This window comes from Syngnathus leptorhynchus, chromosome 5, assembly GCF_054491065.1.
Source record: "Syngnathus leptorhynchus isolate UIUO chromosome 5, UIUO_Slep, whole genome shotgun sequence".
NCBI lineage: Eukaryota > Metazoa > Chordata > Actinopteri > Syngnathiformes > Syngnathidae > Syngnathus > Syngnathus leptorhynchus.
In genome coordinates this window covers 5,236,449-5,261,878 of record NC_141199.1, presented here as the reverse complement: position 1 = coordinate 5,261,878, position 25,430 = coordinate 5,236,449, and the positions used below count along the sequence as shown (strand labels likewise).

The window sequence follows — 25,430 nt, the reverse complement described above, 5'->3', positions numbered from 1 at the left end:
AACATACCTATTGTCCAAATGTTACATTCCCTCTTTAAAAAAAAACCATATATACACTGCTCAAAAAGATTAAAGGAACAGTTTTTTTTTTATCAGGGTATGACATGAATTCAATTACACTTTTCTGATAAGGTTTTGGTCAGGCACGTGGCAGAGGGTGTTGTTAATCACTTTCAGCTGCATTGGTGTTGATGGAATTAACAACAGGTTCACTAGAGGGGCAACAACGAGATGGTCCCCAAAACAGGACTGGTTTTGCAGGTGGAGGCCATTTCAAGCTCCTCCCTCTTGATCTCTTTTAACTGTTCTTCCACAAGTGTTGGCTTTAGCAAGAGTCATTATCACGACTGGAAGCATGAGGCGATTTCTTAACCCTCCTGAAGTTGCGCAGATTGTCCAACTCGTCCAGGATGACACATCCATGCGTGCTGTTGCAAGAAGATTTGATGAGTCTCCCAGTACAATCTCCAGAGCATGGAGGAGATTCCAGGAGACAGGCAGTTACTCTAGGAGAGCTGCACAGGGCCGTAGACGGTCCTCATCCCATCAGCAGGACCAATATCCGCTGCTTTGTGCAAGGAGGAACAGGTTGAGCACTGTGCGAGCCCTACAGAATGACCTTCAGCAGGCTACTGGTGTGAATGTTTTTGCCCAAACAGTCAGAAACAGACTTCACGAGGGTGGCCTCAGGGCACGACGTCCTGTAGTGTGCCCTATGCTCACTACTCAGCACCTTGGAGCTCGATTGGCATTTGCCATAGAACACCAGAATTGGCAAGTCCGCCACTGGCGCCCTGTGCTTTTCACAGATGAGAGCAGGTTTACCCTGAGCACCTGTGATAGACGTGAAAGGGTCTGGAGAAGCCAAGGAGAGCGCTATGCTGCCTGCAACATCATTCAGCATGACCGGTTCGGTGGTAGGTCAGTGATGGTCTGGGGAGGCATTTCCATGGAGGGACGAACAGACCTCTACAGGCTAGAGAACGGCAGTCTGACTGCCATTAGGTATCGGGATGAAATCCTTGCACTCATGGTCAGACCCTACGCTGGTGCAGTAGCACCTGGGTTCATCCTGATCCACGACATTCCCGGCCTCATGTGGCAAGAGTATGCAGACAGTATCTGGAGGACGGAATTGACACAATCACCTGATCTAAACCCGATAGAACACCTTTGGGACATAATGTTTCGGTCCATCAGACGCCGCCAGGTTGCTCGTTAGACTTTGCAGGAGCTCACTGATGCCCTTAGACAGATCTGGGAGGACATCCCACAAGACACCATCCGTCGTCTCATTAGGAGCATGCCGCGACGTTGTCAAGCATGCATACGAGCTTGTGGGGGCTACACAAGATATCGAAAAGAGTTTTGAATTGCAGAAATTGAATTTAGGCAAAATGGACGAGCCTGCCACATCATTTTTTCACTTTGATTTTTGGGGTGTCTATATACTGAGCCCTCTGTAGGCTGAAAACTTTTATTTCCATCAAAAGATGTGGCATGTGGAGACATTAAACTGTCCATATCAGTATAGATATCCAACTTTTTTTCTTCACCATTGAAATTTGATGTGTTTTCAAAGTGTTCCTTTAATTTTTTTGAGCTATATATATATATATATATATATATAGGAAAAATATACAGTCAGGAACTTGCAGAGAGAACATGAAGATGCCACACGTCCCCACCAGTCACTCTAGTTGCAATTAGACGTATTAAAAAAAAAAAAAAAATACGAAAATAGGTCAAGCTTTGTTTACTTGCTTACGCACGCACGCACGCACGCACACACGCACACACGCACACACACACACACACACACACAGTATGTAATAAATACATCTTCCCTTCAATTTGTTTCAGGAGAACCAGGTCAGCCAGGGCTGGCAGGAATTCCAGGCGAACCAGGTATGAAAAGTCAGCTTTGTACAGTGGTGCCTTGACATACGAGTGACATTTCAAGATTCTCAAGATGCAATTCATAATTCAGCCAATATTTATGCGTTGACAAGCTGTGTGGTGGCATTTCTATTCATCTCAGTGAGGAAAGACAATTTGAGTGATTATGAATGTGATTATGCAATGATATTAACTCTTATGTCAAGGCATCCCCAAATACTTTTTAAGATTTTACCGTACACTTGTGAAGTGCAATTCTGCAGTTTTTAACTTTTGAATACAGTACAGTTGGATTTAATATTTGAGAGTTGTTTTTAAAGCTTTGTTTGATTTTCACACAGTACATACAATTACAATTACAATACATTATTTGAATCTATGTAGCTATTGTTGGGACAGTTGGAAAGCCAAATATTATTTGAGATAGTACTTGGCATAAGCACTGCTACATTGCATTTGGGTTTCAAAGCAACACTAAGAGATAGCCCAAACTAAAACATCAGTGCATGTCTTACAGGTGGTTCAGGATTCTCTGGAGTCTCCCTTGGTAAGATTATTCTAATGCATGTTTAATATGAAAAGTATAGTTATGTATTGGCGGCTCGGTGTCGCACTGGGTAGCACGTCCACCTCACAGTTCGGAGGGTGCGGGTTCGATTCTACCTCCGGCTCTCCCTGTGTGGAGTTTGCATGTTCTCCCCGAGCCCGCGTGGGTTTTCACCGGGCACTCCGGTTTCCTCCCACATCCCCAAAACATGCTTGGTAGGCCAATTGAGCACTCCAAATTGCCCCTAAGTGTGAGTGCGAGTGCGGATGGTTGTTCGTCTCTGTGTGGCCTGCGATTGGCTGGCAACCAGTTCAGGGTGTCTCCCGCCTGCTGCCCGATGACGACTGGGATAGACTCCAGCACGCCCTCCCTCTCCCTGTCCCCCTCCCTGTCCTTGTCCTCTGTCTCTCTCTCTGTCTCTCTCTCTCTGTCTCTCTCTCTCTGTCTCGCTCTCTCTGTCTCTCTCTCTCCGTCTCTCTCTCTCTCTCCGTCTCTCTCTCTCTCTCTCTCCGTCTCTCTCGCTCCGTCACTCACTCACTCACTCACTCACTCACTCACTCACTCACTCACTCACTCACTCACTCACTCACTCACTCACTCACTCACTCACTCACTCACTCACTCACTCACTCACTCACTCACTCACTCACTCATCTTTTAGAATAATACGTTCTGTGTAGCCCAACTCGTCTAAACTCAGTGTTGTGTTTACTGTTTTGTTTATGAAATATGAATTCAAGAGGTGAAATACAACAATTTTTATCTAGCTCAGGATGTGGACATTTTTCCACCTCATCGACTAAAAATGACATCACAGTTGCAAGTTCCCAGGTCCCAACCAATCATGGCTCACTAATTTTCTGAAGCTGAGCCGTGATTGGTTCCATTCTTGCTAGTGAGGACAATGTGCATACAATGGACAATTTACCACACGTGAGATATCTAAATGCTCCATGCTTTGCCATATACTTCTAATTTTTACAATAACACCTCTGTTGTGATGTGTGGAATTTAAAAGTGGCGCTTTTGGAAAGTAGAACAAACTTTTAATGTTTGTTGATGGCAACAGTGTCTGGTGGTGTCCAATAAAGTGATGTAGTACGAGCCCGAAAATGCCTGCATTGAAAGTGGCACTGGGACAGCTACAGTATGCCGGAAGCATTTTTTTTTTCTGTGAATTTTAATAAAATTGTTAATGCGTTTGTACAAGGGGGCTCATCAAGACGAGGATTACCTGGACCTCCTGGACCACCTGGTCCACCTGGAAGAGGTTGGAGTGCATCAGGATCAAGTGAAATGGGCCAGTACATTGCAGAGTACATTCAGAGTGAGATGTTGCTTATTTATTTCCAATGTCTATCTATTAATCCATTGTGATTAATGACTAATTCAATGAAATGGTTTTGAAATTTAGGTGGAAACCTTAAGCAGTATCTGGTGGGGCCTCCGGGACCTCCAGGGCCTCCAGGGGTCTCAGCGGCTTCAGGTGCCGCGATGGTAGATGATGTAGCAAACCGTGTCATTGCCTACATGCAGAGTAAGGATGGATCACTGTTGTTGTTGTTTTTTTTTTTTTAAATTAGTATTGGTGGGAAAGAATGTTCTGAACTCCTGCTTCATTGCCAAGCACTGTACTGAGCAATGCTACACAAAAGAGATGCCATAGCAGAAGTCTGCTTTTAGTATGCAATGAAGTGATGTTCTACTAAAGATCACAAAGCAGTTGACATCGTATCAACAGCACATCTGTTGGTTGCAGAAATTCAGTCATTTTTTATTCTAGATGCTATTAATTAAAAGTCTCACTCCATTGACATAATTTAATACTTAACATGTGATCTGTGTGGTTAAACTGTTCAAACTGAATCATAGTCCGATAATCCAGGTCAGGGCAGAGGATATGGCGGGACTTCCGGCTCGGTTGGTCTGGCTGTTCAAAGTGGATCCATGTCTGTCAATGACCTCATTGCCCTTTTACAGCGTAGGTCTTATGAAACTGCTCAAAGATTCCAAATTTGTGGAAAACAGGTTTGACAGCACAATATGTGCGTAAATTTGTTTGCAGGAGAAGAGGTGAGAAGGTATGTTGCTGGTCCACCTGGTCCACCAGGTCCCGCTGGAGCACCAGGTCATGGAAGTTATAGATTTGGCATGCAGGAAGTGGCTGAACGTGTCATCAGTTTGATGAAAGGTACAATAAAATTTTCTTCCATTGGCATTAGTATTACGCAAAACCACAAATTAATTGGAGAAAACCTCCTTACTCGTCCTTACACCTCCTTAAAACATGAAAAAAAACAAGCAAATAAACAAACAGAAAAGTATTAGGGCAGTAGGAGAAAAGTTAGTACTATAGACTATAAAATGATCACTAAATGACAAACAAAGACATGTCCACAGTAGCAACTTTCCTAATGGTTGGCTATTGGCCCTCTTTTTCTTAAAGCTGGTCTCACAATATTTAAGCAATATGATTTGATGACATCAGTATGTCTAACCATGAGTCTGTCTGACATCAGAGAGGGGTATGGTTGGTGCATCTGGACAAGGAAATGGCTTCTCGAGTAAGTGGAAACATTTATTTACGGCATTTATCCAATCAAATTGTCATACAAATGGAGATTTATTTTTAATACCCAATCAGGTGCTGTTGGACCCCAGGGGCCACCTGGTGTGCCGGGGCCACCTGGACCTCCTGGAGCACCAGGAAGTGGGAACTACTTGAGCTCAGATGTTCGTGAATATTTGCAAAGTGAGTGTGAGAAAAGAATATCATCACTCTCATAGTTAAATAATTCTATTAGATACTAAATCAACACTGTTATCCGACTTTGTTATTTTAAAGGTATTGCTGGTAGAGGTCCTCCAGGTCCACCAGGGCCCCCTGGACCCATGGGTCCCCCTGGGACAAGCACTGAACTTACCTACATTGGTGGTGCGAACGGTGAGACGATCACAGCAGATAGACGGGAATATGTCAGCAGTGAGTACAAAACATTTCTGGTACAAAATGTTAGTCAAGAGTTCTTTGTTAAGCATTTGTTCTTCCATTTGAAACTGGCTCTGTGGACGATGCGATAATATTTGGGTTGGGAACTGTCTTAAGGTGATAGGACAAGAGGAGGGATGTTTGGCATTCCTGGTCCACCTGGTCCTCCTGGACCCCCAGGAGAAAAGGGAGATTCGGGTGTATCTGGTGGTAGGAATTGGAACGTGGATACTGGAGACTACTCCAGTATGGCTGTGGGAATCACAGATTACATCAAATGTAGGTGGTAAACAAGAAAGACACGTGTGCTACAGTGGAATTATGTTGATGTGTCTTCTCCTCATCACCTCTGTCTACATGTAGCCCATGGCCTGCTTCGGGATGTTGTCCAAGGTGGTGCTGTCCAAGGGCCTCCGGGACCTCCTGGTCCTCCGGGAGCTCCTGGATACAGCCAGTGGTTTGGTTCTCAAGATAATGCTGTGGAAATTGTGGAGTACATCAAATGTGAGTAAATATCTGCTCGGATAGCCCTCAAATTTAGATGTTAAATTACAAGGCTATTTTACTCTGAGATGTTCATCAAACTTGAGGACGTGAAACAGATGTTTGGATCATATCTGATTCTGAACCATGGGGCTTCTTTTAACCAAAATCGTTTTTGACTTTGACTCTTGGATATATTGATCCTCCAGAAAAATTGTCGTAGAAATGACTGGGAACTGCAGCATTACATTCAGGGATGCTGTATTAAACCCTCTGGACATGTCATCCTCAGCCCAAGGTCTGCTTTATGACTCTGGAAGAGATCAATATGGCCGTTCTGGGCAAGGACTCAGAGGACCACCTGGACCTCCAGGACCGCCAGGTTCCACCCGTTGGTATGGTTCTCAAGGAAACGCAACAGATCTAGTGGAATACATAAGATGTAAGTGGATTTTGACTATCACAATGCTTCCTGCTCCAAACAAAATACACTCAAGAAGAGCACCTGTCCGTATGAATTTAATGCAAATCCTTACTAAGCAATAAAGTACTATGGAACTACAGCTTTGCAGATTCAGCAAACTTTTCTTCAGAGTAATACAATTATTATTGAAGATTTGATCAGCACTATGAACTAAACCATTTATCTCATTTCTAGCTCACGGTGTGTTACGCGACATCATCAGGGAGTACAGCAATCATATCCACCAAGGACCTCCGGGCCCTCCTGGTCCTCCAGGTCAAGGTCAAGGGTTCGGTTCCAGTGGAAATTACACACATCTTGTGGAATACCTCCAATGTAAGCAATCACATGACAATCAATGGGACGTGTTGCATCACTGGAAAGCAAATATTGACATTTTACAATTCAATGTTTTTCTAGCACGTGGTTTAATTGGTGACAGAAGATGGAACAACTACGAACACACTGTTCAAGGGCCACCAGGACTTCCAGGGCCTCCAGGAGCTCCCGGATACAGCCGAGTGTTTGGCTCCCAAGCAAACGTCACTGATTTAGTGGAATTTATCAGAAGTAAATGACTTTTGACTTTTTAAAATTGCGAATCTAATCGTAGAAAATAAAACAAAAATGAAACAGCTGAATGAGATTAAGTGCAAGATGACAATTCCACATTTCTTCCACAGCAAACGGTGCCATTGTCGGAGCACCAGGGAGACCAGGACAAAAAGGGGAAATAGGATTCCCAGGCCCAAAAGGAGACAGAGGTACACTTTCAAAATAATGATACTCTACTTTGATATTGGCCACCATTCAGAATTCTGATTTTATCGTTTGTGGCACTGTGAGGTATTTGTTAGCATATCTGTCTCACAGTTCAGATTCTGGCTTTGGCCAAATGACCACTCCAAATTGTCCAGAAGTGTGATTTTGAGTGTTAATGATTGTCTATGAGTGCTCAGTGACCCGTTCCGGGTGTATGCTGCCTAGTGCCCAGAGATGATCAGCTGGTGTTGGCTCCAACATAGCTGTGACCATTGTGAGGATAAGCAGTTTAGAAGATGTAGGCTCCAACATACCTGTGACCATTGTGAGGATAAGCAGTTTAGAAGATGCGGGCTCCAACATACCTGTGACTATTGTGAGGATAAGCAGTTTAGATGAATGATTGGATTTCACATGTCCTGGGAATGACTGCAGACCAGTCCAGAGCCCCCAAATCAAATGGGTTAAGATCCATCCATCCATATCATCAACCCCCCCCATCCATCCATCCATCCATCCATCCATCCATCCATCCATCCATCCATCCATCCATCCATCCATCCATCCATCCATCCATCCATCCATCCATCCATCCATCCATCCAATCCATCCAATCCACCCACCCACCCTACCCATCCCCAAAATCCACCCAAACCCCAGACTCCCTTCCTCATCTCAAAGAGCTTAACCGTAACCATAACACTTTGTTTGTATGGATGCAGGTGACCGTGGATATCCAGGGCCCAAGGGAGAAAATGGTGAGTGGTCAGCTTGATGGTTGGCGGTTTGTGACATACAGCACCTCAATTTTACAGTTCCCTGTACTATCATGGCTGGGTTTTGACCTTAGTGAACCTCATATACTAATAATGTGCGACGTACTGTACAATCCTTCTCCAATATTTACGTACTAAGTGTCGACTTACTGTAGTTGCATCTGACTTTCTGAGTCATCAAATTCAATTCATTTTTTAAATATACTTTAGTAAATTGTATAACTTGTATGATCCAAATGGTGTTTCTCACATTGTTGGTTTTATTTATGAGCACTATTAAGGTTTTTATCTCTATAAAAAACTTGATTTGATATAAACTGAACAATGTCTTACTTTTTCAGGTGACTACTCAGCAGTTTCAAGGAGGTCAAAGAGGCATACTGGGGCCTGAGCCACATGACTATGTGGATGAAGGTGGCCTGGTGTGATGCACAACTTCATTTTACAAGAGTAAATGTATGTCATATTTTTTCATTACTGTATCTGCTTTGTTATCAGGTATCGTTTTGAAAATTAATTTTAAACCAATAGCCGAAACTTTTATTGTTAATTCACAAGTGAGACTAGACTTGGACACACATACAATCAAACCAACTGCTGTTATTATATTCAGAGTGTGTATATATTTTGTACTTATGTGCAGTTGAATGTAGCTTGAAACAAAATTCAGTTGACCAACTTTACAAAGCTGGGGTTTATTTTTGGGTTTCAGCTTGTGGGGAAAAAAATATATGGCCATTTTCAAAGAACTCATAGCAAGGCTAAGCACAGCTGTAGTACAGAGGAAACTTTATTTACAGAAAAATGAAAATCTACATGACGGAGGCCACCTAGAAACTATACATTTTTAAAAATGAATTATTTTTTTATATGAATTATTTAATTGATATAACAGCAAAGTCATTATAGCTACGCAAGACTTAATTTCACGATTACAGCTTTAAGTTGTTCTAAAATACAAAATGAGAGAAGCAAGTAAGTGGCTGGTTTTATTCACCCGAAATATTGCTTAGTTATGTCATGTAAAAAAAAGTGCACAGTGTTTTTTGTGTCTTACTATTAAATACCTTCAGTAACACTTGATAGAAAGATAGCATGAAATGAGTTGATAATTCAAGAAAGCCTAAACAAGTCAGGCTTTTCAGGCATTTTGCTTGAACTTCATTAGATGTGAACGTCCTAGCAAACTAAAAACACAAACACGAAAACACAAACATGCAAAGAGTTCATCTTTTGTTTCTTTTAATCCAGACGATTTATGCAGTGAAGATGAATTTATTCCAAAAAAATAAAATCAAATAAAAAATCTGATGCATTGTAGCTCAAATTAACCTTTCAAAAGCATTATGGCCATTTAAGAAAATCACACTTGTGACACCTGCTAAAGAAATGTTTTTTTTTGGTGAAGCTGATTAAGAAATGACAAACAATAATTAAGCTCATAGATGAATGCTCTTGTTGATTAGCATGTACACAATAATAAAAGGATGGATCTCGTCATTGTCCCTGAATACTGTTCATTTTTACCCATAACTGGATAATGGGAAAATTCTAACTGTTTTAGTGGTGAATAAAATGCTGGTTTATTGCTAAAACACAGTGGTGCTATCATTTATTGGATTCCACATTCTCAGTAGAACTGTCATCTTGTTTTAATGTGCGATTCTGGCTATAATAATGTCTTCTTACACCTTCTCCACTGTTGTGCATAACAGAAAAATGCCACCTGCCATTTACAGCTTGATTCTCCCACCTTGAGACATAAAGGCCTTCGGGGGCGGCGGGGAGAAAATCGCAAAGCACTGAATTAGTAGAACTACTGTATTTAAGTATTTATTTACTGTATTTACTGTATTTATTTATTCTTACCGTAGAGTAAGATTCAAAATCAGAGATTCATACTAGGATTGACTGTATTCATCATTGATTTACGATAACCAGAAATCTTATGATCATCTAAAATGTTTTCAATTAAGGTTACAAGAAATGTGATATAAATAGCTGCAGGAAACAGAGGTGTTCAAAGAGGGGTAAACCTCGTACATCCTCTGCTGGTGGCCCAAGTAGAAGAGGAAGGCACAGGCTCAGCCACATCAGTCCACCTGGGGTTGGCCTAGAAACCAGTGGACTGGACGCTGGGGATTGGATAAAACTTGGAAATGCGACTCTGTGCGGAGGGGTTAAGGCACTCTGACTCTCCGCTCATCTTAAAAAACATTTCCTGCTCCTGCAACTTCCTGGCAAACTCTTCTTCCAGGGCCTGTGAAAACAACAATGTTGAACTATATTTATTACCCATCAAGTACCAAGATGCAACATCATAATTTGCTTTGATAAAAATGTCAAATTTTCTCTCCTTGCTGCTCTTTGGATTTTGTTTATGTTTCTTGTCAGTTGAACATGTATTAATAATAAGTGTTTATGTATGAATATTCGTTTAGAGACTATGATTCCCTCCAAGTGAGATATTTTCAGTTTTTTAGCTTGAATTCAGCCTGTCATGCAACACATCCAGAAATTAATCTCAGCACTTTACTTTTCTCACATTTCTCACATTCAACTACAATTCAAAAGTATCGTCTACTTTTATTACCGTATTGGCTCGAATATAAGACGACTCCGATTATAAGACGACCCCCTATTTTTCAAGACTCACGTTTGAAAAGACTTTTTGACTCTAGTTTGAAAAATGACTTTTTGAACACCAAATTTAATTTTTAAACAGAAAATAATTACAGTACATCTGGAAAAGACTTTGACTCTAGTTTGAAAAATGACTTTTTGAACACCAAATTTAATTTTTAAACAGAAAATAATTACAGTGCATCTGAAACAAATGATTATAACAATATATTCAAGAGAAAAAGGCATGATATTTTGCCTCATTCAAATCATGCAAAAACTGTCTCTCACATCTTAATATCTGAACATTTAAATATATAAACTAAAGTGCAATCACATTTGTAAATGAATGGCTTCTGGTTTTTGAAATGTAAATAAATTGCAATAAGTGCATTAACCATCAAAGTGAAGTCTAACTGTAGTCTTGAAACAAATCTGAATAAGTAAAAACATTGCAATAAAATAATGCAAACCACCGTATTTTTCGGACTATAAGTTGCATTTTCTTCCTTAGTTTGGGTGGGGGGCGACTTATACGGAGGAATGACTTATGTGAATTTTTTCACAAATTTAGTGGATACCCAAGCCACCTCATCTGGCTCCTCTCAACGTGGAGGAGCAGCGGCTCTACTCCGAGTCTCTTCCGAATGACCGAGCTTCTCACCCTATCTAAGGCAGAGCCCGGACACCCTGCGGAGGAAACTCATTTCTTGTTCTTTGGATCTCGTTCTTTCGGTCATGACCCATAGTTCGTGACCAAAGGTGAGGGTAGGAGCATAGATCGACCGGTAAATCGAGAGCTTTGCCTTTTGGCTAAGCTCTCTCTTCACCACGACAGACCGGTACCGAGTCCGCATTAATGCAGCGTCGGCAAACAAACAAACAAACAAACAAACAAACAAACAAACAAACAAACAAACAAACAAACAGCACTCCACCCTTTTTCCAGGTTCTCATTATGATGAGTAGTGTAAGGAAGAAAATCCATCCAAAATGGAATGCATTGTTGTGCAATATAAGACAAAGTGGAAAAGGTGCTGTGAATACTTTCAAGATGCATTTTACATTGTTATAAAATCAGATCTTTCAATGCCTGACTTTGGGCTCACAGATGCTCTTTTTGAATTCAAATGATTATCCAAGTGTTACCACCTTCTTTCTGGGTCGTAGCTTCTCTCGCCATTCTTTCAGCTCCACGCTATGCTCCTCATCCAGCTCCTTCAGCTTCTGCGTCTCATGTTCGATCAGCAGATGGCACTTCTCGTTCTGTGAATACAGAACATAAGAGGTGTCAATAGATATAGTGTTAATACACTGAAAAGAACCATTTATAAGCCATACTTGCAACTGCTGCAGCTCTCGAACGTTGGCGTCACATTGCAGCTGTAAATCTCGCATCTGGTTTTCATGTTTCTGATGCTGGTGGAGTCGCTCGTTCTTTTGTCTCTTTTCTTCTTGAACTGCAAACTTAGAGAGACACTAAACGTTATACGGAAAATTTACTCTCTTATTTTATTTTATTTTTTAATTGCAAGTAGTTGGGCTGTAGAGGCCATACAAACTACAGTTTAGCAACCAAATAAATATTTTATGTGACTTGCCTCTGTGCCTATGAGGAAGCCATTCTGCAATTCACCCTACAGTGAAGTGGAGTGGTCGTGAACTTGTTTGGGTGAGAGACATGTATTTGAAAGATTTCCCGACCTGATTAGCAGTTCATGGACACACGACAACGATTTGGTGGTGTGATTATACCCGGTCCACTATCCACCATTTATGTGCTCAGTGAAGTCTTGCATTTATTGGCTTTTAAGTTCAACCCATGTGTCATCCCCATATCTGTACTTATGACCTTGACTTGTTTGCTGAAAAGAATTCAGAGCTGTCCTTTCCATGGAACATTTTACAGACAGAAAGATGCCTGTTGTATCATCATGACAATCTTGTACATGGAAAGGAGGACACCACCTATTCCCTCACATACAATGCCATCCTTTCATCCATTCCAAAGCTACCTTTGTTTTTCCCTCTATCAAACAACAAAGCAGTCTCTTGGTTGCTTGTGTCAGCTCCACTACCTTCTGAATGGAATATTAATAAAGGAGTTTCCACCCAACGACTCTTGTTGACAGAAAAAGGGCTCTCGCTCATTCCAAAAGAATAGTCAGGGTGCGACTTCAATTTGGAGAATAAATAATTGAGTTTTTTGGACAACACAGGTCAGTTTAGTCCTAACCTTGCCTTGTAGCACGAACTGTTGCTAAGATGAGAAGCGGAACGTCTTTTAGGGAAACCATTTGACAGTCCAGTTACAATCGATTCCATGCCCTAAGAATGAACTGATCTGGATGAATGAGAGTATTCACAGGCCAGGTGAGATACAGTGTCTTTTCCTTTCGTAAACAGTCAAGCGTAACCTTTGCGAAAGGGGGCTTAAAGGTTGCATTGAGGCACTCTTCCAGTGTTTCTAGAATCAAAACGACCTGCGAGGTGATTCCGGGTCATCTTGCTCGAATAGGATATGAACGTTTTCGAAGAAAAAACGAGAATCCGAAGGGGGCCTATAATGCAGAGTACACAGTTGGTCACCAATTTCAGCCAGACAAGAAAAAAAAAGGAGTGATAGCAATTTGCTGGAGGCTTTTGGTCAAAATTACGTTTAGTCCACATTGCTATTACCTGTTTGACCTTCTCTCTCTCTTGCTCCGGTGTGACAACAGCTCCGGTGATGCGAAGACTTTTTTTGAACATGGCCATGCGCGTCTTAGCCTCACTGCGTTGAATCTTTGGCAGTCTGGCTCTTTCCTGAGTCTGCTTGTTCTTCATCTCTTCAATCAATCGCTGGTTATAGCGTTGCATTTGCTCCATCTCCTGCAGGGGAGGAAAGAAAATAGTCTCAGGTTCCACTGTAGAATAAATGTGGAGGCATAACTTGGAAAGTGAGTGCGTGCAAGTAGGACACACTTTTTCGTGTCTTTTCAGCAGCTGATGTCGTTGCATGAAGTATTGGTCTTTCAGCTGCTGCTTGAACAGTTGGTGTTTCTCCTGCAGATGACGCTCTTCCAACTCCCACATGGCAGCCTCCCTTGCTGTATGCGGACAGACATAAATGTGAAAAGATTAAAGAAAAAAAACCAACAGGACAAAACTGGCAGTTTTGTAGACGAGTAAAATTTTATCTGATGTCAGATGACATGCAGTAAATCAGAAATAGTGAATAGCAGAAAAGTGGTCCAGTGAATGATAGCTGATCAGTGAAGAACCCCAACTCTTACATGAAATTAAGTGGGATGGAATCCAGGTTCCACGTGACTTGCACAGAACAAATGTTATACAAAATGGATGAAGGCTTTAAGTGCTTGTGTGCAAGGAGATTTGAAGCTGTAAAGTTACCTTTGCTGCCTGTGAAGGTAATCCTCAACCAGGCTCCCATGACTTGGTTCAGCATGTTTTTTCTCAGAAAGTATTTTTGTGAGCATACTAAGTCCCATGCATGTTTAGTATGCAATAACAAGATGTTCACTAATTGAATGAGGGCGGGACGGCGCCTTTCTCCATAGAGAAAGGGATTACTGCTTATCTAACTTGAAGAAAATGTCACGCCGAATGCCAGAAGTCACAATAAATGGGGGAAAAGCTCCGGCTGTCCAAATGATAAAAAAAAGCACTCACACATTCTTGACGAGGAGTAAAATTATAAAGTGGGCCAGCCGCGTTTTTTTCTGTGTTTGATTCTCTATTTTGACCACATTTGGTTTTAATATCATTTTAACACCGGTAAATAAATATGTGCTTATGGACAAACTTTTTTATCCTTAATTTGGAAACAAATGACATGTACTTAGAAAATAAATGACTACTGTACTACTGAATGTTGGTATTTGGCAACTATGAAAAATCACGATCTTCCTTCTCGCATATGGTTGTGGCACGAAAACCACACAAGCAAACAGAAGTGACACTTATCATTACCTCTAAGAAGCTGCTGCTTGTGGTTGAGGCAGTCTCTCTCGATGGTGGCCAGCTCATGTTTGTGGTGCTGGATAATTTTCTTCAGAGCGCTGTCAAGATCCTGCTGCTGCTTCTGAAGGAACTCCTGCTCCTATATGTGAAGGTATACAACTAATTTAGTCAATATTTTTCTTTACACTGCCATGTTCCTCATGTAACTGTCGAGTTGAAAATGCCAATAATCCCTAAAAAAAAAAAAAAGGTGAAAGTAAACCAACGTCCGAATGAGAGATGGTTCTGTCAAATATAAAAGGTACAATGTCTATTTACACACAAAGCAAGGAACAAAGCAGATCTGATGACACTGACATTAAACACCTGCTTATAAATCACTATATTCTGGCCAATACGGTTCACATTATACACAATAAATACAAATATTTAAGTTTTTAATATGAGGTTCTAAAATTAACAGCACCCCCTAAAAAAATATTTCATTTACTTTATTCAAATGGAAAAGTAACTTGAGCTTGGTGTTTAGTGCATGCGCAGGGTAACAAGCCCGTCTGAATGCATTTCTCAGTTCCAATGAGGATGCATTCAAAACAAAATATACACAGGTGAGTTTACTTACATCCTGTACAGGAGCATTACACAGGGTACAAGAGGACAACTGAAAGAACTGAATCATAACATGGGCCACTCCCTGTGGATCAAAGTACTGTATATTACACTCCTACACATTGCACTATGCACCACACACAGGTCCCCACTGTCCCTGACAGAGCAAACGTGCAAGTGGACGGTTGAAGGAGGAAAAACTCTAGCTGTATCATCATTATACAGTACTTGGCATGCAAACAGTTTATGCAAGAGTTGCGGGGAACCTATAGGGTCGGAAAATAAGAATCCACCACAAATTGCACACTCGTTACCTCCTCTGGGGGTGCTTGAATAATATCCCCTTTAATACGCTTCATCATAGCATTTCTCACATGCTTTGGAGAGAGTCTCACTTCCTGTTTGTCCAGCAAGGGAAGTTAAGAGCAGTGAATGGAAAATAGTAACACAAAAGTTGGGTGAGAAAAGGAGCAAAAGACGATGTGTTTATTCCAATATTATTAAATTCCACTGCATTAGCTGTTTTAATTAATTTTTTTAATATTTTGATGAAAAAGTTAGATTGATACCCTGTCCCAATGGTGCATTCAGATGAGCGTGTAAATCATTTCATGACCAAGTGCGTATCTCAAATCATCTTTTCCCACGGAAACAAATTGTAATCCAATGTTTTTCATGAGAACTATTGCTCTCATTATTCTAGTATACAGAGACAGTAAAAACATTTGCCCTCCTCATAACCTGCAAACTCCTAAAATGTGACCACAAAACACGACTGTACCTAACGTATTGTTCTTCCCTGTACTTCCACAGGGGTCGTAGTAATTTGGCACACCATCTTAATAGCGCGTTACTTCCATCAACTGATATAGTCCTCCCAAAGCACGGAAACCAAGGTGAATTTGAAATTTTGTTTGTATCTCAAGACAAAAAATATTCCAATGACAGCACTATATAGTAATGTCATAAATAGGGACGTTCAGGACCACTTTTTACGGACTGTAACATTATGGACTATTCAACACTTGAGACTATTCACAGATAACAATACCAAGTACGAATACCACTCGTACTTCCATCCATCCAATTTCAACACTGCGTATCCCGTTCAGAGTCACCAAGGGGGGGAAGGGGGTCCTGAACTGGTCTCCAGTCAGTCGAAGGGCACACACAGAGACAACCAGTCACACCCACATCCACATTGTCCCTGAGTGGGAATCGATCACAGTGCTCGCACACCCCTACACCATCAGTGATCTCATTTGTACTTTTAATGCATACATTTCCCCCCCTAAAAACGACAGATTAGTTGAAAGAAATACTGATACATCCCAATATAGCACTATTCCTTAAAACTGGCAAATTTCTATTCTTCTAATTTCTAGCTCCTAATCATAAAACCACCACAAGAAGGCAGCTGATACTGGTATCGGCTGATGTCGTGAGTACGATACCTTATGTACAATACATCTGGTGTTGGTACATGCCCATCCCTCATTGTGAACATGTAATTCATTAGAATTCTGCAAATTAATATCATCAATCAAACAATTTTGAAAACTTGGAAAAAATATGAATTAATATCTGACAGTTGTGTGTTGTTAACACATTTGCCATAAATAGATGTGAAAATTTGATTGCCTTTTTTTTCTATGTTCACCGGTTTTCACCCGCGCATGTCTACCATTTCCAGGTTAACAACAGACTTTTTTTCCCTTTTTACTTCATCTTGAATTTGGTATGGGTTTGAATAATGGTGAGGATATCATGTGGACTGGAGTGCAAATCATGACGTGTGTATGACAAGTAAAAACTACAATCAAGAATTGCAGCAGAGTAACAAAAATAAGACAATGCACTGACCTCTTTTTTCCGGTTTTTCAGCATGTTCTGATACTTGGACATTTCTTTGTCCTGCTCAGATTTGATGCGTTTGGCCTCATCCCTCAGTCGATTGGTGTGTTCTTGTTCCAACCTTTCAATGGTCTGCTTTTGCTGCCGCTCTAGATTCTCTACCTCTTGGTCATACTGACGCTTCTTACTCTGGAAGCACACGGCAGTGCAATTGGGTACATCATAAGCAAATTCAAGTGACCAAATTCAAGTGATCATTCAAGTGACCAAACCACACGTCTTCCACCATAGTTACACTGAACATATATATTTATAAACCAGGCCAAGACTGGCTGTGAAAACTCCAAAGTTCCAGTGTTCCGCATGCGGGTTAGCGGATTTGTATAGACTTTGCCGGGGAATTTGCGCGACCTTGTGTGCCTGGACATGTGATACACCGTTAAAAAATTAAGTTGCTGGAAATTTGAATAATACCCAACATTTAAAGATACACTGCAGGATTCAATAGAGAGGAACAAGCTGTCCTTCTCTTTATATAGGTTTGTCCAATTTCAATATTGTGACATTTTTGCTCACTATTATTATACTGTCAGAATATAATATTGTCTCAAGCCTAATTGAAATCCATCTATCCATTTTCTGAACCGCTTTGTCCCAACGGGGTCTGCGGGTGTGCTGGAGCCTATCCTGGCCGTCATCGGGGAAGTAGGCGGTTGAACCGGTTGCCAGCCAATCGCAGGGCACACAGAGACAAACAACCATCCGCACTCGCACTCATACCTAGGGACAATTTAGAGTCTTCAATCGGCCTACCAAACATGTTTTTGGGATGTGGGAGGAAACCGGGGTGCCCGGAGAAAACCCACGCAGACACGGGGAGAACATGCAAACTCCACACAGTGTGCCACCGAGCCGCCTCCTAATTGATTATAAGGCGCACCTTCAATGAACAGCCCATTTTTAAACTTTGTCCATATAAAAGGTGCATCAGATTATAAGGCGCATAAAATAGAAGCTATACTGCAACAAACTGCGGTTGACTAGGGTTGCGATATGCATCCACTAGCCAACCAATTAGCCCTTTGTAAACAATCGCGTTTCTCAAATTATCCTATAAAATGATCAGAACTGACTAAAGTTCGATCTAACACCTTGGTACTGCTTACCTAAGTTTCCCTTCCATACCGATCCGTAAATTTACTCGAAACATTAACAGAGCAGCCGATTTTGACATGAAATAGCCTCGCGCGGATAGCAGCTATCACTATAGCATTAGCCACCCGCAAACTCCCATGAGCCTCAGCAAACTGTAAACAATTGCGTTTCTCAAACGAGGGCTTAAAAAGTGATCACAACTGACTAAAGTTCGATCTAACATCTTGGTACTGCTTACCTATGTTTCCCCTCCGTATCGATCCATAAATGTACTCGAAACATTAACAGAGCAGCCTATTTTGACATGAAATAGCTTCGTGCGTATAGCAGCTATCACTATAGCATTAGCCACCCGCAAACTCCCATGAGCCTCAGCTCGCAGACTCCCATGAGTCTCAGCAAAGTGTAAACAATCGCGTTTATCAAACGAGGGCTTAAAAAATGATCGGAACTGACTAAAGTTCGATCTAACACCTTGGTACTGCTTACCTATGTTTCCCTTCCATATCGATCCGTAAATTTACTAGAAACATTAAAAGAGCAGCCTATTTTGACATGAAATACAATACATGAAGTACAATAGCTATTCAGTGACGCCCCCTGACCACGGTTGCGACCTTGTAATTTACTAGTTGTACTAAAACGTACTGAAAATTTGGTAGAGCACTGTGTACAACCAGTATGGATCAACAAATTCATAAATTGATCCATATATAAGGCGCACCGGACTATAAGGCGCACTGTCGGCTTTTGAGAAAATTTTAGGTTTTTAGGTGCGCCTTATAGTCCGGAAAATACGGTACTACTATACTACTAGTAGTAGTTACGTATATACTACTATACTATACTATTTATGTAATAGTTATTTGAATAACTCTGAATGTTACGTCAGGCCCGTTCTCAGCTCCTCGTTTGTGTATATGTCACGTTAGCATACCATATCGTTTAGGCTGTTGTTGCTGGTTCATGTCTGTTCTTGGTGTTGGTTTTTGACAAATAAATTATAAATTTGCGCCAAAAGTGCGACTTATACTCCGGTGTGACTTATATATGTTTTTTTTTCACTTTATTGTGCATTTTATGGCTGGTGCGACTTATACTCCGGAGCGACTTTTAGTCCAAAAAATACGGTACATACTTGGGGGTCCACCACTGTATACAGCAAAACAGTGTTTCCTCACCACTGAGCTGCAACACACTGGTTTACCATGAGAGATGTTCCGCTGTGCCGTGGGAAATTGTCCAATATTAATTATTAAACAGGATTGCCGAACCACTGGTTAGTTCGCGCAAGACCTGGTCAGCCACTTGTTAATCGCACGTGCGTGAGATTTCATATTGTGTCGGTCTGATTGTGCTGCATCAAGCATATTTAGTTTGTGTGTGCTGCTGTGTGCTTTTGATAACAGTGACGCTCTGACGGCTATGGTGCCTTTGCGGGCTGGCGGAAATCTTAGCATGTAGTTCGACGGGAGAACCTAGATTGTGCTTTTTTTTTTTTCAAAACTACACAAGTCGTGACACCTTCACTGTGATAACCACTCAGCTGCTGCCAGAACAGCAGGGCGTCTTTAAATGTGACTTTGTTCTGAATGTCGCAATATTTATAGAGCTAGTCTAAAACAGATAACACAGTCATGTTAATTCTTTTGGATTTTAATCACAATCACTTTCAGTAGTTTATTTCTTACACTGTCTAAAATCTTTTTAAAAAACTGTCACTTTTATCAGAAAAAAAAAGAAAAATCTGTTATTTAACTCTATATGTAGGAACATGACTTTATTTATATAGCACGTTTACGTCTTTTGTCATAACGTAACTAATTTTGATATAGAACCTGGTGTAACACTTAAAGATTTTTGTTGGTGATGTGCCTTGTGATTTTTTCCGATGAAAAGGTGTGGCATGGATGAAAACAGGTTGGGAAACACTGCTGTTAAAACCTCATAAAAAAGATCACCTAAAAAAAGCTGATATAGCGAGGCCGTGAATGATTGTTACAGAGTTGGGCAAGACTGTAGTAACTCACTGTAGTCTCTTGCTCAAAGCGGCGGTAAATCTGTTCTTTCTGCTGGTGCAGCTTATTGCTGAGCTGCTGCTGGGCCCTCTGTTCTTCCTTCTGCAGAAGACGCAACTCCCTTAGTTCCTGCCGTCTGGCAAAGTGGAGAAAGCGAGGAGAGGAGGGCGTGAGCAAAAAAGACAGATATTATTACTTTTGTTTGGTTTAGTTGGGAAGGCAAATTTTACTTCTCCAGGCCATAAATAATAGCTGAGGACACATTTATACCTCAGGAATCTCATTTCCTCATTCTTTGTGTCATTGTCAGTAATTATCTTTGATGTAGTCACACTGACTTCCACCCCGTCCACAATGAATTTGCGTGTTTTTTTCAATGTCTTCTTCTGATGCTTTGTCTCCTGGGAAAACGGGACCAAAAAAAAGTTGGGGCTTCATATATCAGTTTGCAACATTTAAACAACATTTGATCATCCAACAGTCTTAGAATAACACACAGTAGGTGAATATAATTGCTGTGTGGTACCTGAATGGAAACTGATCCAGGCTCTTTTGTTTTGGACAGGAAGCTTGAGATGGACAGATTCAGGTCTACACTGCTATTATCTGCAGTTGAGCTCCTACCAGAGTCCGAATTGTCATCTTGAGCTTTGTCTGGAAGAATCTTCTCATCTTCTGCATGCTTCTTTACTAGAGGCTTCGCTTCAACTTTCTCTTTTGAGAGAGCTTCATTCCGACTTGGTAAAGCCACCTTAACATGTTTGTTTGAGTCCTCTTCTGCTTGTGTGATTGATTCCGCCACAGTAATTATTCTTTTCTTTGGAGAAGTATCATCTTTTGGAATCTCTGCAGTAACTTCTGGATTGACTGGAACCTCAGCGGCGTCAACTTCCTTTATGTTTTCAGAAGGCATCTCGAGCTGCTCCATTTCCTTTGCAGGCGGGATCAATAAGGCCTTGCCAGGTTCTACTTCCATCTTTTCTGCATGCGCTGTGGCTGCAGAAGTAGTGGACTCTTCCACAAAGCTAGTGACCAATACGTGGTTTGCGACAGGGATCTCATTGGGTGTAGTGAGGACCAGTTGTGGTTCACCCTTCTCAGGAACAGATTCCAAGATGGTGGGAGAAAGTGGAATCTTTTCATCCTCAGAACTGACAACACTCACATCGGAGGGAGCACGTTTATGGCCCTACAGCAAAGGTAGAAATCACTTATTTTTTAATCAACTTGACATGAAACAATCTTGTTTATTGATTGCGTTTCATAATGCATCCAATCATGAGCAAATAAATGTAAACTTTGGGCAGCACAAAATTTACAGCATATTTGCAATTGCTTCACTGCACCCTTCAGCTCATACTAAAAAAAGGAATGCAGTTTAAAGGTTTGCATACCATATTTGGTTCGATTTCTTCTTCTTCCTCTTCCTCTTTGTGCTCTTCAATCTCCTCAGTCACCTCAGCCTTGGCTTCAGCTATTATCTCTCTCAGAGGCTTGGTGTCTGTCACACTGGAAACAAATGAATGCTACCAAGAAAGCAAGAAAAAAATAAACAAAATTAAAAGAAACACATTGGCAAATTCATCTCTTATGCAACTTTACAGTGTGTCGTACTGATATTTAGTTTTCCAATAAACAGTATACTAGGTATTATTGTAGTTGCAGTACATATTTTACACCAGCATTGCTGTTAATAGTTTGGTTTGCTTAGTTTACACGGTTTGCTCAATTTTATGAATAGTACACCCCTCTCCAGCTACAAAAACTCTTGAGACAGTGGCAATAGATAGGTGAGGTGGTAAGGCAGAGAGTTTTGCCTGAATAGTGTGGGTAGCACGTCCGCCTCACAGTTAGGAGGGTGCGGGTTCAATTCCACCTCCGGCCCTCCCTGTGTGGAGTTTGCATGTTCTCCCCGTGTCCGCGTGGGTTTTCTCCGGGCACTCCGGTTTCCTCCCACGTCCCAAAAAACATGCATGATAGGCTGATTGGGCGCTCCAAATTGTCCCTAGGTGTGAGTGCGAATGGTTGTTCGTCTCTGTGTGCCCTGCGATTGGTTGGCAACCAGTTCAGGGTGTCCCCCGCCTACTGCCCGATGACAGCTGGGATAGGCTCCAGCACGCCCGCGACCCCCGTGGGGACTAAGCGGTTCAGAAAATGGATGGATGGATGGTTGAAAAAAAAATCTATAAATTTGAAATAACTCTAAAATTTGAAACAACTATAGAATAAAAACTATTAAGAGTAGAACAATACAGTTTAGCATGATATCCTAAATCTGTTTGTACGTAGATTTCACATAAAATAAATCAGGAAAACCCATGACTTGAACTGGGAAGCCTTGTGCATTTAGTATGGAATGACCCAATACTGAATGTTTGATATAAAAATGATTGCCTTCATTCTTGACTTTATTCTAATCCCCCTTTGGACAGGTCTTAAACCTCTGTAACTTTTAACATAGCTACAAAGTAAATTTCTTGCCACCTTGTCCTTTTACGGCTCACAAATTTGTTGTTCACAAGGATATGGAGCTTCTTCAAAACAAACCCTTTAATGCAACTGTGATTCTGTATTTTTAAAACCCTTTAAGCTGTCTTCTCAAGCACCAGCACTATAAAAGTCTTTGCTGTGTTAGTGTGCATGAATGCATCCTGATTGGCTTGCATATCTCTTTAAGCATGTACAGTAGCTGTAACCAGGCAAACAATAACCAATGAAAAAAGGAGAAACCCTCTCTGCTGTGTCTTGTGTATTCATGTGCAAGGATTATTGTTTATTTTCAGTGAGCAAGTTTTAATTGAGAGAAATGGAAAAGAGTTTGGAGTGTTCATTTGGAGGCACCTGCAAAAGTTGTGCGGCACTCCACCTGTTGTCCACATTTTTGTCCAGACAACGCTTTAGGAAATCATTGAATTCTGGAGACCTGAAAGGGTCAAGATAAAATAGACAATCGTTAGTCGGACTAAAGGTTCAACTGAAACGCCAACATTATTTACATGTTTATCCAGTGTCTAATAAACAGATGGAAAATGAGCAGCAATCACTGTATAACAACAAAGGCCTCATTAACTGAGATTCCAAATGGCAGGCGCTGAATTGCATATTCACTCCAACAGAATATGCGCACTGTTGGTGGGCATCTTGCGCACAACTAAGACTGCCATCTTTTACTAAGATGCCAGCTGTTTATTCCTCAAATTTGTTTATGAATAGCTTCATTTTTGTCCTTGAAAACATTTGGTAAATCTACCCCCAAGTCGGTCTCTTCATTTAAAGGTGACAAATTAAATTAGAAAATTAGAATCACTGGTGTCTTTGTGGGAGCTCCGCAATGCTTTGCAGTTTGCAGTCGTTTTAATATGTTGGGTTCAACATGGGGGGGGGGGGGGGGCGTTGTCCCCTCTTTTTAAGAAGGGGCCCCAGAGGGTGTGCGGCAATTGCAAAGGGATAACACTCCTCAGCTTCTCTGGTAATGTGGATTGGAAAGGAAATAACCAAGTCAGGACGAACAGTGAAGATTTTGTGATAAAAATCATACAGCAAAGAACAGTCTTGACATGTCAAGAAAATAGAATTTGAATTGATAGAATTTCCATGAGGTTTTTATGCTGAGACCCACCAACGTGATGGCTGCATCAGAGTAGGAGGGTCAGACTTGGCAATTTTCAGAAGGACTCTCATGGGGTTCATCTCGTGATTGGGTGGCTCAATTTGCGCCAGCTCTATCAGGGTAACGCCGAGTGACCAGATATCAGCTTTGTAGTCGTATGGACGGTCCTTAGATGTCTCACACATGACTACTTCAGGGGCCATCCTGCAACGGAACAAGTAGTAACATAAGAGCATTTCTGTACCTCAAATTACTACATGTATTTGTTTTGCCAGAACCCACAAAATATATACCGTAATTTTCGGACTATAAGTCGCAGTTTTTGTCATAGTTTGGGTGGGGGGGGGCGGCGACTTATACTCAGGAGCGACTTACGTGATTTTTTTCAAAAATTTTCAAAATTCAAAAATCCGCGAAAAACGAACCGCGATGTAGCAAGGGATTACTGTCATTTGAACTGCAAGTGACGTCACCCGTGCCGCGCGGGGGTTGTTTACATAAGAGACAAAGGATTTGATCACGAGAAGACGAAGGGCCCCACATACGACCGGCATCATGAACGGCTTTGTTTGTAAGTGACACGGAGGACAAAGAGTTTGAAGGATGTAATGATTTGGAGTGACACAGAAGGTTTGAAAAACTATTATGGCTTTTACGCACGCCCGGTCCTTCTCGACGGGAGCTCTCTTTCGCTTTCGTGGATGAAAGTCGGGGGCCGGCGCCTGGCACGGTGGCTGTCCGGTGGATGGGGCTCGGACATGGCTTTTACGCACGCCCGGTCATACTCTACGGAGCTGTCTTTCACCTCCGTGGATGGAAGTCGGGGGCTGGCGCTCGGCCGGGTGGCTGTCTGGGAACGGTGGATGGGGCTCGGACATGGCTTTTACGCACACTTTGTCCTATTTATGGAGCGCTCTTCCACCTCCGTGGCTGGATGTTCAGTAGTTGTTGGCTCGTTGAACTCTTGTTTTGTTAAATAAAGAGCCGTTTACCAAACCCACGTCTTTCTTGATATTTTGTTAACGCTACAACATAGTTATGTACTAGATCGCTGCAGCCCGCGCGCGCCGTTGTTGACATGAAGAACGAGGAATTTGATCGATGGATTTAATGATTTGGAGTGACACAGATAGTTTGATAATGTTGTTGTAATATGATAGTCATTAGAAATATACTATATATACCGTTACATGGGTCTGTGGTATAATTAGGAATGCAATTTGCAACGGGTCCGACGTCAGCATATGCGGCACATAGGCAGCATTGTTTACATAAAGCACGATCGATAGATTTAATGAATTGGAGCAACACATATGGTTTGATAATATTGTTACTATATGATAGTTATTTAAAATATACTTTATATATTGTTATATGGGTCTGTGAAATAATTAGAAATGCAAATCATGACGAATCAGAGGGCGAGCGTACTCTGCATTGTTTACCGAATTGACCATCGATGGATTTAATGATATGGGGTGACACAGATGGTTTGATAATGTTGTTGTAATATGATAGTTATTCGAAATATACTTTATATATCGTTATATGGATCTGTGGTATAATTAGAAATGCAAACAAATAAACAAATAGTCCGACGTCAGCATATGCGGCGCATACGCGTACTGCAGCATTGTTTACATAAAGCACATCGATGGATTTAATGAATTGGAGTGACAC

At 41.3% G+C, this 25,430-nt stretch overlaps 2 protein-coding genes across 4 annotated transcripts in view; one reads left to right on the top strand and one right to left on the bottom strand.

Annotated features, from left to right (window-relative positions):
- LOC147056289 (uncharacterized) overlaps nucleotides 1-9,526 on the top strand; it is a 27,055-nt gene extending 17,529 nt beyond the window's left edge. Inside the window, exons 35-51 of the mRNA XM_085911205.1 lie at nucleotides 1,864-1,908; nucleotides 2,417-2,446; nucleotides 3,657-3,773; nucleotides 3,861-3,983; nucleotides 4,332-4,427; nucleotides 4,512-4,637; nucleotides 4,966-5,010; nucleotides 5,091-5,198; nucleotides 5,292-5,429; nucleotides 5,553-5,714; nucleotides 5,799-5,939; nucleotides 6,211-6,360; nucleotides 6,577-6,717; nucleotides 6,802-6,951; nucleotides 7,065-7,145; nucleotides 7,866-7,901; nucleotides 8,261-9,526. Coding sequence (XP_085767331.1) covers nucleotides 1,864-1,908; nucleotides 2,417-2,446; nucleotides 3,657-3,773; nucleotides 3,861-3,983; nucleotides 4,332-4,427; nucleotides 4,512-4,637; nucleotides 4,966-5,010; nucleotides 5,091-5,198; nucleotides 5,292-5,429; nucleotides 5,553-5,714; nucleotides 5,799-5,939; nucleotides 6,211-6,360; nucleotides 6,577-6,717; nucleotides 6,802-6,951; nucleotides 7,065-7,145; nucleotides 7,866-7,901; nucleotides 8,261-8,310 — 1,739 coding nt within the window. The 3' untranslated portion in view covers nucleotides 8,311-9,526. The remainder of the gene's footprint in view (nucleotides 1-1,863; nucleotides 1,909-2,416; nucleotides 2,447-3,656; nucleotides 3,774-3,860; nucleotides 3,984-4,331; nucleotides 4,428-4,511; nucleotides 4,638-4,965; nucleotides 5,011-5,090; nucleotides 5,199-5,291; nucleotides 5,430-5,552; nucleotides 5,715-5,798; nucleotides 5,940-6,210; nucleotides 6,361-6,576; nucleotides 6,718-6,801; nucleotides 6,952-7,064; nucleotides 7,146-7,865; nucleotides 7,902-8,260) is intronic.
- LOC147056288 (STE20-like serine/threonine-protein kinase) overlaps nucleotides 8,655-25,430 on the bottom strand; it is a 23,083-nt gene continuing 6,307 nt past the window's right edge. Inside the window, exons 6-18 of one of the 3 annotated variants that reach the window (XM_085911207.1) lie at nucleotides 23,760-23,954; nucleotides 22,982-23,063; nucleotides 21,535-21,666; nucleotides 20,667-21,329; nucleotides 20,411-20,541; nucleotides 20,153-20,276; nucleotides 16,977-17,156; nucleotides 14,514-14,643; nucleotides 13,506-13,630; nucleotides 13,221-13,412; nucleotides 11,883-12,008; nucleotides 11,694-11,807; nucleotides 8,655-10,179 (exon numbers count right to left, since the gene is read on the bottom strand). In XM_085911207.1, the coding sequence (XP_085767333.1) occupies nucleotides 10,033-10,179; nucleotides 11,694-11,807; nucleotides 11,883-12,008; nucleotides 13,221-13,412; nucleotides 13,506-13,630; nucleotides 14,514-14,643; nucleotides 16,977-17,156; nucleotides 20,153-20,276; nucleotides 20,411-20,541; nucleotides 20,667-21,329; nucleotides 21,535-21,666; nucleotides 22,982-23,063; nucleotides 23,760-23,954 (2,341 nt within the window). In that variant the 3' untranslated portion in view covers nucleotides 8,655-10,032. Of the gene's footprint in view, nucleotides 10,180-11,693; nucleotides 11,808-11,882; nucleotides 12,009-12,038; nucleotides 13,103-13,220; nucleotides 13,413-13,505; nucleotides 13,631-14,513; nucleotides 14,644-16,976; nucleotides 17,157-20,152; nucleotides 20,277-20,410; nucleotides 20,542-20,666; nucleotides 21,330-21,534; nucleotides 21,667-22,981; nucleotides 23,064-23,759; nucleotides 23,955-25,430 lie in introns of those variants that run through there. The other 2 variants (XM_085911206.1, XM_085911208.1) reach the window with 2 other exon arrangements.